The sequence below is a fragment of the Stegostoma tigrinum genome, chromosome 7, assembly GCF_030684315.1.
Source record: "Stegostoma tigrinum isolate sSteTig4 chromosome 7, sSteTig4.hap1, whole genome shotgun sequence".
NCBI classification, from domain to species: Eukaryota; Metazoa; Chordata; class Chondrichthyes; order Orectolobiformes; family Stegostomatidae; genus Stegostoma; species Stegostoma tigrinum.
This window is the reverse complement of record NC_081360.1, coordinates 23,557,788-23,570,615: the sequence shown is the minus strand read 5'-3', so window position 1 is coordinate 23,570,615 and position 12,828 is coordinate 23,557,788. Positions and strand designations below refer to the sequence as shown.

Sequence of the window (12,828 nt, the reverse complement as noted above, 5' to 3'; positions counted from 1 at the left end):
GCAGAAGTTTGGCATCAAACAGACATAGTAAATCAGACGTGATACTGTGTACTGCTTAACAATATTTTATTTATGATTGTCATGTAATTGTGCTATAGCTTGATTTAAAAGTGAACAGCTAACACAAACTGAGTTTATGTCTAAGTTCATTAAAAAAAAGAGAAAAACACCTTTCCAAGGAGACACAAGTGAGTTAATAGATTTAAGAAATATGGAAAACTTGGCATGTTTATGACTTTTGTTTGTAGTCAAACTGATCATTTTCTGGAGAATGGATAGTGTCAAGACTGGAATGTAAAGCTTCTTTTTATGGAAAGAGTATAAAATAGCTTGCCTCACAGCAAAAAATTGGCTAGTATGGGGATGATGTCCATAAGACCATAAGACATAGGAGTGGAAGTAAGGCCATTCGGCCCATCAAGTCCACTCTGCCATTTAAATCATGGCTGATGGGCATTTCAACTCCACTTCCCTGAACTCTCCCCGTAGCCCTTGATTCCTTGTGAGATCAAAAATTTGTCGATCTCTGCCTTGAAGGCATCCAACGTCCCGGCCTCCACTGCACTCCGTGGCAATGAATTCCACAAGCCCACCACTCGCTGGCTGAAGAAATGTTGATTGATCGTTGACTAGAAGTTGAGGTAGAGCAGGTTGATCACCTATTCTGATCTGATCTTCAGACAAGTCCACAGATAAGGGTTCGCTCATGATTATAAGTATTGTATGGGTAAGATTTTTCCAGTATATTTTGTAATGTACTTCACTTTCACTGGGTATATGCCATTAGGTGTAGGAACTGTCCTGGGCTTTTGATATCCAAAATAAACCCAACAGACCACAGAAAGTGGGAACAAAAGTCTACAAAGTCATCCCTTTCTATTGAGTTAATACCATCATTAATTAACAGAACTATCTTTCCACCTTTCTGTGGCTTCCTGTCCTTCCTAAATGTCAAGTACCCTTCAAGACTAATGTCCCAGTAAACACCATCCTGCAGCAATATCTTTGTAATGGCTAACAAATAGTACTTATTTCGTTCTACTTTCACCATTAATTGATATATATTGTTTTACAAGCCATGTATATTCAGACACATTACAGTAGTTTTGGCTTTTGATTATTTTCACAATTTGTAGCATTATTTGTCGATTTACTGCTAGTTTTATACTCTATACCATACTTTCCTGTCACAGTCTGCTTATTATATCCCACAACAATATCTTTATCTCTTACCTGGTCTTTACTCTTTGATTTACTACAGGCACATGAAATCAACGCCGAATAATTGAACATTTGAATATTTACATAGAAAACTAGGACTTTGAAGATTGAGAAGGATAGTCTTCTTAAATGATGAATTCGTTAAAGCATTTGCACTAAAATTGAGGAAAAGGAGCAGTTGTATTAATCAACTGTGACATAATTGATCAATATGTCAGTTTAAGGGACTAAAGAGCTGACTCTGCTTCTAATATTCTGGTGTCCTCACGTACCCCATTCCGCCTGGTTAAGCTTGTAACCAAGTAAAACCACCAAGCTCCTCTTCTCAATGCTGCTCTCAAAATAGTTTTCCTGAAGCTATTCTTGCTTATTGGATCTGCCAGAAGAATTCTTAAACAGCTCTTCTATCATTGCCTTCATCAGCTCAAGCATCACTTCAAAAGCTTCAAATTAAAAGTAAAAATCACCTTAACAAACGCCAGGAAATGGAGACTCATAAATTCCTCTTAAAATAATGAGATTCTTGATCTTCCAAATTTTGTAACTGTTCCTATTTTGACAATTTTTACAGTCACAGGATGTTCATTACATTGTTGACCAAATATCGTGAATATTTTTGTGTAGATTTTGACACCTGTTTCCCTGTGAGATTTGTCGTTTCCTTAAATGAATGTTACTTTACCCCAAACGCTAGTCTATTTGCCACCATTCTTCCTCCCCCACCCACACAAACCCCAAGGCCTACACTCAGCTCAGGAGGCAGGAAGCCTAACCACAGATATCTACACCACTGTCAACAGGCCCCAGGCCAAATCAAATCCCTCTGTACAGCTCCTACGTGTGATAGGACTGAATAGTCTTTACTGTCAGGGACACATTGCAAAGAAATCTGCTCTCTCCAGCAATTTTTCTCTGTGGCTCCTTTACTAACACAGCACAGGCTGCAGATGCTACATTGACCTGGAATCATAAAGTAATCAAGCTTTGATCAAAGCTGCTGCTTGTGAACTACAGTCACACAAAATTAGGATGCAAGTCACCTCCATTTTGACCACTGGGCTAAAGCATTCTTAGATTAACGTATCTGACCATTTGATTATATTGAACATAGGGTGGTTTTTATCAGGTGTTTCGTAAAGATGAGCAATAATAACATTTCTAGCCTTGCCAAATATGTCCACATCCTTTGAGTGAGTATAAAAAGCTGCACCACTGATTGATTTCTTAAGAAGTGATTCTAATAGAGCAGATTAAAGAATTAAATCTGATTTGCCCAGGGAATAAGGTAGGGATTTACAGTGCAGTGTTAACCAGTCACAGTGTGAATGTATAAGTTACTGAGTTAATGTTGCTTTTATCTTTTTGAAACTTTAAACTGTTCATTACCAACTGAGAAATCCGGAAACTGTCCTGCTGTTTACTGCATGTGACTTGGAACTGGGAGATGTTTTCCACAAACCACAAAGGCCTGAGGACTCAAATAGAGAGTCTCAGTGGGACAGTTGGAGAGGGAATTTGGCCAAAAAACTGTCACAGGAGTGGGCACTGTTAACACACAGCCTCCAGAATACCAGAAGATGTTACATCCACACACAGCAATGTGAGTCAACTCAATGACCTGTATCACCCAGATATCACAGCTGGGTAGGATCTTTACAGTGTGTCTATAACAACTTATATTCACCAAATGCTGTCATTTTAACAACAGGCTTAAATAATTAAAAATGTAGGATTCAAAGATAATGGGAAGGACTTTTTTTGTGTGGCAGGGTCAGTTGAGAAGTCCAGCATAGCCTAATTCAACATCGGGAAACAGTTGCGGCAACTTTTATGTTTTTAATGAGTGGTGAGGCAAGTCTCTCACCAGGCAGGAGCAAGTTGCCAAATAAATGAGAGTTTAGCCTGTTAAATATGTTATTAATGCCACAACTCACCTCATTGACAATCAGCTTCCTTATTTACCAAATTTGCTGAACTGGCATTGAGAGCTCTCGATAAAGAAGTCAGAGTGGGTACCTGTCAAATTCAGCTTGCCACTTGCTCTGAGGGAAATCCATATTGGGCACTGGAAACCAATATCTCAGGGCACAATATCTCCAAAAGTGACACAATAAGGTACCACATACTGGGCTACTTAATAAAATAACAGCCCATGTTGCTGGAGGTATGATATTAGCATGGATGGACGATTGGCTAACCAAATGAAGACAGAGTTGACCATAAGACACAGGAATGTAAGTAAGGCCATTCGGCCCATCGAGTCCACTCTGCCATGTAATCATGGCTGATGGGCATTTCAACTCCACACACCCGTACTCTCCCCATAGCCCTTAATTACTTGCGAGATCAAGAAATTATCAATCTCTGCCTTGAAGACATTTAATGTCCTGGTCTCCACTGCACTCTGTGGCAATGAATTCCACAGGCTGACCACTCTCTAGCTGATGAAATGTCTCCTCATTTCCATTTTAAATTTACCCCCTCTAATTCTAAGGCTGTGCCCACGGGTCCTAGTCTCCCGCCTAACGGAAACAACTTCCCAGCGTCCACCCTGTCTAAGCCATGCATTATCTTGTATGTTTCTATTAGATCTCCCCTCAACCTTCTAAACTCTAATGAATACAATCCCAGGTTCCTCAGCCATTCACCATATGTTAGACCTACCACTCCGGGGATCATCCTTGTGAATCTCCGCTGGACACGCTCCAGTGCCAGTATATCCTTCCTGAGGTGTGGGGCCCAAAATTGGACACAGTATTCTGAATGGGGCCTAACTAGTGCTTTATAAAGTCTCAAAAGCACATCACTGCTTTTACATTCCAACCCTCTTGAGATAAGTGGCAACATTACATTCACTTTCTTAATCGTGGACTCAACCTGCAAGTTAACATGTAGAGAATCCTGGACTAGCACTCCCAGATCCATCTGTACTTCAGCATTATGAATTTTCTCAGTTGGGACAGAGTCATTTTCGGTATGGCAAACTGCAACTCATGGAGTGCCACATAATGGCCAGTGCTGGGGCCATAATTGTTTGCAGTAGATATTAGGGCACAGGACACGGCAAGTGCTCTTACGCTCATAAGTCAATGTGCTGACGCCTAGTCTGTGGATGACACAAAAATGGTTCAGCAGATGGGAATGCAAGTGGTGAGGATGACACAAAGACTCTGCAAATGGATATAGACAGGTTAAACAAGTGGGCGGAGTCCAGGTCTCTGCCCCAAACATGCCTCGGTGTTTCAGAAACTGTACAGGGCAGATCTGGATTGACAGTCTGAGTGCACAACAGGCTTTCAAAGGTGGTATGGGCACAAGGGATGTTGGCCTTTCAGTTCATCTTCTGCATGTTGAATTGTTCCAGGATTAGTGCGTGGTAAGATGAGCCTTGAATCAGACATGAAGGACCCCTTGGGTGTTCGGTAGGCAGGTAATGCTTTGTGTTTGATAGGATATGGCAAGAAATCCCACTGGGCTTTGCACACCACTCCCTTCATAACAATTTACACAACTTCCTCTTGTTCAAATTAAAAGCTAACCATTAAAAAAGTTTCGGTTGTTCTCTGTGGCATGGAACATGGGTGAGAAATAAGTTGTAATCAGAAGGAAGACAGAGATATGGAAAGGCAACAATGTAACCAGATTGATAAAGTGTGAAGCTGGATGATCACAGCAGGCCAAGCAGCATCTCCGGAGCACAAAAGCTGACGTTTCGGGTCTAGGCCCTTCATCAGAGAGGGGGATGTGGAGAGGGTTCTGGAATAAATAGGGAGAGAGGGGGAGGCAGACCGAAGATGGAGAGAAAAGAAGATAGGTGGAGAGGAGAGTATAGGTGGGGAGGTAGGGAGGGGATAGGTCAGTCCTGGGAAGACGGACAGGTCAAGGAGGCGGGATGAGGTGGTAGGTAGGAAATGGAAGTGCTGCTTGAGGTGGGAGGAAGGGATCGGTGAGAGGAAGAACAGGTTAGGGAGGCGGAGACAGGCTGGGCTGGTTTTGGGATGCAGTGGGGGGAGGGGACGAACTGGGCTGGTTTTGGGATGTGGTGGGGAAAGGGAGATTTTGAAGCTGGTGAAGTCCACATTGATAACATTGGGCTGCAGGGTTCCCAAGCGGAATATGAGTTGCTGTTCCTGCAACCTTCGGGTGGCATCATTGTGGTACTGCAGGAGGCCCATAATGGACATGTCGTCTAAAGAATGGGAGGGGGAGTTAAAATGGTTCGCGACTGGGAGGTGCAGTTGTTTATTGCGAACCGAGTGGAGGTGTTCTGCAAAGCGGTCCCCAAGCTTCTGCTTGGTTTGTCCAATGTGGAGGAAGCCACAACGGGTACAATGGATGCAGTATACCACATTGGCAGATGTGCTGGTGAACCTCTGCTTAATATGGAAAGTCATCTTGGGGCCTGGGATGGGGGTGAGGGGCGAGGTGTGGGGGCAAGTGTAGCACTTCCTGTGGTTGCAGGGGAAGGTGCCGGGTGTGGTGGGGTTGGAGGGCAGTGTGGAGCGAACAAGGGAGTCACGGAGAGAGTGGTCTCTCCGGAAGGCAGACAAGGGTGGGGATGGAAAAATGTCTTGGGTGGTGGGGTCGGATTGTAGATGGCGGAAGTGTCGGAGGATGACGCGTTGTATCTGGAGGTTGGTGGGGTGGTGTGTGAGAACGAGGGGGATCCTCTTTGGGCGGTTGTGGCGGGCCGGGGTGTGAGGGATGTGTTGCGGGAAGTGCGGGAGACACAGTCAAGGGCGTTTTCGACCACTACGGGGGGGGATGTTGCTGTCCTAGAAGAACGTGGACATCTGGGATGTGCGGGAGTGGAATGCCTCATCGTGGGAGCAGATGCGGCGGAGGCGGAGGAATTGGGAATAGGGGATGGAATTTTTGCAGGAGGGTGGGTGGGAGGAGGTGTATTCTGGGTAGCTGTGGGAGTCGGTGGGCTTGAAATGGACATCACTTTCTAGCTGGTTCCCTGAGATGGAGACTGAGAGATCCAGGAAGGTGAGGGATGTGTTGGAGTTGGCCCAGGTGAACTTGAGGTTGGGGTGGAAGGTGTTGGTGAAGTGGATGAACTGTTCGAGCTCCTCTGGGGATAAGGACCTGCATGGGCCCAAGCTACGCCTGCCTCTTTGTAGGTCACATGGAACAGTCCCCCTTCCGCACCTACACAGGCCTCAAATCCCACCTCTTCCTCCGTTACATTGATGACTCTATCGGCGCCGCCTCTTGCTCCCCACCTATACTCTCCTCTCCACCTATCTTCTTTTCTCTCCATCTTCGGTCTGCCTCCCCCTCTCTCCCTATTTATTCCAGTTCCCTCTCCCCATCCCCCTCTCTGATGAAGGCTCTAGGCCTGAAACGTCAGCTTTTGTGCTCCTGAGATGCTGCCTGGCCTGCTGCGTTCATCCAGCTTCACACTTTATTATCTTGGATTCTCCAGCATCTGCAGTTCCCATTATTTTTAATGTAACCAGGTTGGTTCTGTTTGAGCAAAGAGCTTGTATTTGTTTGGTGGAGTACACTGGTTTACTTCAATGTTGCTGGAGGCTTTTACAGTTTTTTTATCAGAATATCACATGCTGAGTCAATCTCCCCGCAACCCAATGTCAATGTCAGAGGTAGGCTTACTTCTACCTTGCTTATTCTCTCTGTTCTAATTTTCCAGCTCATGGACCTTTAGTTATCAGGAGACATGATTCTCTACCTCTCCTGGAGAATGTTCTACCTCATAGCCAAGCTGGCCAGTTCAGAGAAGAAGAGTCCAGACCTGAAACATCAACCTTCCTGCTCCTCTGATGCTGCCCGGCCTGCCGTGTTCATCCAGCTCTACACCTTGTTATTTCAGATTCTTCAGCATCAGCATTGCCTACAGTCTCTGGCCAGTCAATCCAGCAGCTCTGCATACCAATAGCACACCTGGGAGCAGTGGTTACTGCTAGTACTGCAGCTGGGCCAAGGAGGAGCAAATCCATATTTGACTCCGGCCTTTAGGGATCTGAAGAAACACTCAGCAGGGTGGTGAGGGCATTAGTGGGGGTGTGAAGGGAACGGTGGTGGCTTGGAGGAAAAACTGTTGGTATAAGGGCCTCCAACTGGCAGCAGACGCTAGAAAGCAGGCATCCAATGTGCCACTGTCCAGCAGTACACAGTGATGAGCCTGCCAGGTTGAACATTGAACAACGTGCCCTGCTGGCAACTAATAAATCTGGCTGATGGTGGAATGTGACCATGAACGAGTGTTATCTGCTGACTTAAGGTCCTGCATTGTGACAAAGGTAGGCATCCACCTGATGCCTTCACCGTACCCTCACTGGGACAGAATGAGTGGGCAGTTGATGGGCATGCTGATAATGATATGACACCCGATTTAATGCATCAAACCATTTGATTTCCTGCCCTAAACATGGTCTGTGAGATCCATGTTTTATCTCAGGTCCAGCCTGAACCCTGTGAGAAACTCTAATACCTAAAGATTCTTCCTGAGTGATATATTGCCTTGATATTAAACTCCAATCCCAGACGTTCCAGTGCAATTCATGGAGAGACAATGGACTGCAATGGAACAATTCATCATTTTATAAATATACACTGCCTTTAAGTTAATAAAATTGCCAAGGTGCTTCACAACAGGCTTAAATTGATACTGAGCCACAAGAAGAAGTATCAGGTCAGATAACCAAAAGTTTGGTCAAACAATTAAATATTGTAGAGAAAGAGAGAGATGTGGTGAGAGAATTCCAGAGCTTACTTGAGCAGCTCCATCCATAAGCACTTAATTCCAAAATGGGACATCTTGCACCATAATGGGGCTGGAGGAGATTATAGAGATAAGCATGGCAAGACCATAGAAAACTTTGCAAACAAGGATCCAAATTTGAAAATCCAACCACTTTTGAAACTGATAGACAATGTAGGTTTGTGAGCAAAGGGGTGAATAGAATTTGGTGCTCTTTAGGCACACTGCAGCGGATATCTGAGTAGCCTCAAGTTTACTGAGATTAAAAAGCAGGTATGTAGCCAAGTCTCTAGGCTGGAGCTGTCAATTCTGGAGGAAAGAAACGGATGAATTTCAGTTTGAGCAGTAGGTGAGCAGAGGTGAGGTAAAGTTAGGGCACGTCACAAAATAATTTATATGACAATATCCCACATATGTAGTTGGAAGCTTATCTCGGTGAATTATCTCGGGATCTGAGCGTCAGTTTGTGCAATTTACAACTGATCAATCCTGTCCCCTGTCAGTTAAGTACTTTACATTCAGAGGAATAATTCCTGATCTCACCAAATCTAAACACAATGATGATACTGGGCGGATGCTCTGCCTATATTAGAGCCACTTGGCACTAGAGCCTTCCCTGCCCAAGACCAAAGCTGTGTAAATATGAGTCAATGTTTGAATGTGGTTGAGGCACGAGATATAAAGGCTGAACTCAGCAAGGAAAGGGCAGAGCAAGAGAGAGAAGCAGCTCCTTTACTCTGAGAAAGCAGCCAGCCGATCGCAGAAGAGGCAGAATGAAGGTCTTCCTCCTCACCATTGCTGCAGTGCAGATTCTCCACTGCTCAGGTAGGTACCAGAGAGAGCAGCACCTCATCAAGCAACGAGTTATTGGCAATGAGGCTCACTCACTGAGATATCACTAATGTGTAAAATAACTCGCTAAAGAACCCCAGACAATTCTGTTTTGTGCAGTTTTCTTTTCCTTTTGGCAGGAAAACCGAGCCCAAAGGATGCTCTGAGAGCGTCTGTTCTAAAACTGAACCGAATCACTGAGACCAGCAATCTGTGCGGGATAACCAGGAGAAGAGTGAAGGATGTAAGTGTGTCAGTCTGTTTCACTCTCTAAACTCTGCAAGAATATTACTGCGTGCAGAGCAACACGGATTATTACAAAGCAGAAGAATGTCATATTGAAAGTAAATGTAAGGTCACCATAGTTCCAGAGCACATCGGGCTGCTCTCTAGGGCACCACCACATCATGCTCTCTCTTTAGACTGAAGAGACTGGTTGTTGCTTAACCTGAAGGTCAACATGCCTTGTGGTGAAAGGCGATGTCAAGGAGGTGCTATATTCATGGCGATCTCAGCCAGGACAGTAATTGCACCCATCCCTTGCAAAGCAGCCGTCCAGCCAACTGAATATCTACACCACAGAACGCGTTATTTTACTCACACTGATGGGTGAATCCACCCAGAGTAAGAACTCCAGCTGCAGTCAGACACTAATGAAACGTTTCTCTTCTCATTAGATTCACCGCACTGGGAAATTGTCGTACAATGTGGATTTAACATTTTCCGTGAAAGAAACCATCTGCTCCAAGAATTCTGGACTGGAATTCGATGACCCTAGCTGTCACTTCCGTGCCAAAAAGCCTGCAGTAAGTTCTGAATTGTGCTGTCACACTCAAATACTCATGGTACAGAGGTATACCCCTGAATGAGCAATTTATTCCACGTTATATTGAAGAAAGCAATGTGTGTATTGAGTTACATTATAAAGTGTGCTGATTGTAATTTTAATCAATTCTGTTCTGACAGGAGAAAGGTTTGTGCAAAAGCCATGTTGCATATTTTGCTGATGAGATTGTTGACATTGATGTACAGTGTCGAGGATTGAAGACAGTTGACAGCAACAGTGACTCATCAGAGTTGAACGAAAACAGTCTTGAGGTAAGCACACAATTACACACATCAGGACAATGAGGCTTCTATCATTTTGAAAATTCACATGTCTCACTGTTCTACTGAGCTAATTACTTCAATATTAATATTTCAATACAGGTCAAAACCGAAGCAAAACCCACGTCAGTTGAGGAATCACCAAATGTGAGTAGAAACTTAAAACTTTGTCAGATTATTTTCTTGTTGTGCAGAATTATCAAAAAAATGTATAAAACCCAGAATGAAACGAGGTTGGAATGGAGTATGAGATGTTAATTTGTTTTCATCTGAGATATTGGGGGAGAGGGTATGTTGGGGTAGGGGAGGGGGAAGTCAAATGCAGAGGGAGCATTTGTTCTTCTCTGAGGTTAATGTCAGCTGAACATCCACATGACTGGGCAGATACATATATTGGCACTAGGACAACACTACCTCTCACCAATAAAATACATTATCTACTGGTCTGATTTAGAAGGGACCTGCAGATTCAACACAATAAATGCCAGTTGATGGAGAATGGTCTGCATTATTATACCCATCAGCATTGTAGCTCCATTGTCCCAGAACTGGATTGATTATTACTGCAACGGTTTTTTCCACAGCAACACTTGAGTCAAAGAATTGTGACTCTGAAATTCAAAATATTGTCACCTCCTTACCTATAATCTTCTGTGATTTAAAGCTTTTCTTTGGAAATGATTCCATGATTCAAAACTATTTGCAAAATGCTAATTATATGAATTAAATATTTTATTCCAGGTGAAAAGCATGTCAACAGAAACATCCCTTGAGGACTTGCCGGATGTAAGTATTTTGCACTAGGTGCTTATCTCACTTTCGCTTCATAGAGCATCCTCATTAACTGAGGGTAGGCAATTACGGATAATACCATGGGGCAAGTTGAGCAGAGTGGTCACAAGAACTGCCTCAGCTGGTGCAGGAATTGATTCCATACTGTTGGCATTATTCTGTATCAAACTCTAAACTGAGCTACCATCAGATCAATATTGATGCCTATAGCCCATTGAGACCTGGGTTTATCACAATAGACTCTAAATAATTTAATTAAATAAATGCCCAAACAGAGGCTGTGGCTGAGGAGATTCTGATGTTTAGTTACTGTTGGGTTGTTTATGGATTTTGTTGAATTGATGCCCAGTAGCTGTTAGTTATTTCATACATTTTAGAATTTTCTCGATTCACGGAAAATACATGCCACTGACAAGAACTATAATAACTCGATATGCCGATCTGACGGTTTCATGAGGGCATCATTGATTACAATTTCCTCATCATTTCTTTACGTGGAAGGGTCAATGTGGCTTCCAGTAATTTATCCATCAACAATACAGCCCCACGTCCCAAGAGCTGGATTTATCACTGCTGTTTTGAGATTAGGAGAATAGGAGTGAATATTTCTCCATTCCATCAGTGAGGACAAACTATTATCAACCCTGCAAGAATGTGGTGGTTGGAGAAAATCATTGAGTGAATCATTATGGAGTCTTGCTTGCCCCCATCTCACTGCCGCAGTAATTTAGTGCTGGATGCATAGTTCCTTCCCAATTTGCCAGCAAATATGGCCTTGAAGTGGTCAATCAATAAAGGCCTCAACATATGATCGTCCTAATCAGCTGCTTTCCTGGTGGGTGAGAAAAGTTGTCAGTGGGAAACCAGAGCGGCCCGCTGCCTGTTTGGGGAGGTATCCGTTTGTTACAATCTGAGGACAATTAAAAACAGCGATGGAGGATGGGGATGGTGCAAGGGGTAGTGACCATTGAAACACCCCTGCCCCTTACGTGCATTTCCTCCTGACATTCCGCTCCTTACAAACCCCACCCCATGAGAACTGAAGCAAAAAGTTTTACCTTCTCGCCTGTGTGGACCCCTAAAGGACTTGGCCCCCACCGATAACCTCTCAGACGCAAAAACTGATGGTCTCTGACTGGCAGCAGCTTCTGGAGAGGCGATGGTTCACTGTTGAGCCTTGCAAATGACCAAGAAGCTAACCAGTCAACTCCTGACACTGATTGATCAAGCTTTCTCATCACTACGGGATTCATCCGGCTCAATATCTTGGATCTGAAATGGAAAATTTCAGTGTGAGCCGTTGAACCCCAATGCAGAATCTAAAGTTTCATCAGTTCTTTGTTTATAACCTGATTGTATTTAAAGGTTTAGCTATGAGGCACTTTGAGGTGATCAAGATTGTCTGCAAAGTTTTAAATTATAAGTTATAAATCTTTCTTTTCCAGATGAAAAATGAATCAACAGAAACATCAGTTGAGGAGTCTCCCAATGTGAGTATAATTTGAAAGTTTATGTCAGATAATTATTAACTTGAATAAACCGATGAAGACTGCGTTCAGCTGCATGGCAATAGTGTCTGAGGCAGTTCTGTATTTTTAAATTTATTTACTTTTACGCAGAGAGCCATAAATATCAAGAGTTAACATTTCCCCATTTATGATTTAATATACTCAGTATTAGCTACAAAATGTCTGACTGATTCCTGATGATAAACTGATTAATCTGAACATTTTAATGCAGGTGAAAAGCAAATCAACAGAAACATCACATGATATGTCTTCAAATGTAAGTATAAGCTGGGGAATTTGTGCCAGAGAACTGTCTCTCAATTATGATCAACATTAACAATAAAACACCAAACTCAGACTGAACTCAGTCCATTCAAAAATAATTTTTGTATTCCTGCTGTTCATTCCAGGAATACCATGATGATTCAAGATCCCGTCACTAACCAGGAATAAAAATTCTGGAAACCCAGTTTGATGTGAACGCAAGGCCTTATTCTGATCAAACAAGACAAATCAATTGTACTTTTTTTTCAAACATAAGGATGATGGGACCTGGGGTTCCTGATTGTACATTTTACTGTAACTGGAAGATTCTATAGTTTGTAAATGTTGTATCGATTGGTGTATTTTGTTATTTTGTAT

The 12,828-nt window shown here is 43.2% G+C and overlaps 1 protein-coding gene across 1 annotated transcript; it reads left to right on the top strand.

Annotated features, from left to right (window-relative positions):
* Positions 1 to 8,662: 8,662 nt before the first annotated feature.
* LOC125454513 (secreted phosphoprotein 24-like) lies at positions 8,663 to 12,828 on the top strand. Its single transcript, XM_048535394.1, has 9 exons — positions 8,663 to 8,773; positions 8,920 to 9,023; positions 9,457 to 9,585; positions 9,746 to 9,877; positions 9,989 to 10,033; positions 10,628 to 10,672; positions 12,124 to 12,168; positions 12,419 to 12,463; positions 12,597 to 12,828. The coding sequence occupies exons 1-9, from the start codon at positions 8,722 to 8,724 to the stop codon at positions 12,627 to 12,629; spliced, it is 630 nt and encodes a 209-aa protein (XP_048391351.1). The 5' UTR covers positions 8,663 to 8,721; the 3' UTR covers positions 12,630 to 12,828.

What these genes read in the sequence shown, in the direction of transcription:
- LOC125454513 (XM_048535394.1), top strand. Translation starts at nt 8,722, where the DNA reads ATGAAGGTCTTCCTCCTCACCATTGCTGCAGTGCAGATTCTCCACTGC. An exon ending in CCAGGAGAAGAGTGAAGGAT is followed by an intron (nt 9,024 to 9,456) that starts GTAAGTGTGTCA and finishes TCTTCTCATTAG; the next exon opens with ATTCACCGCACTGGGAAATT. An exon ending in TGAACGAAAACAGTCTTGAG is followed by an intron (nt 9,878 to 9,988) that starts GTAAGCACACAA and finishes ATTTCAATACAG; the next exon opens with GTCAAAACCGAAGCAAAACC.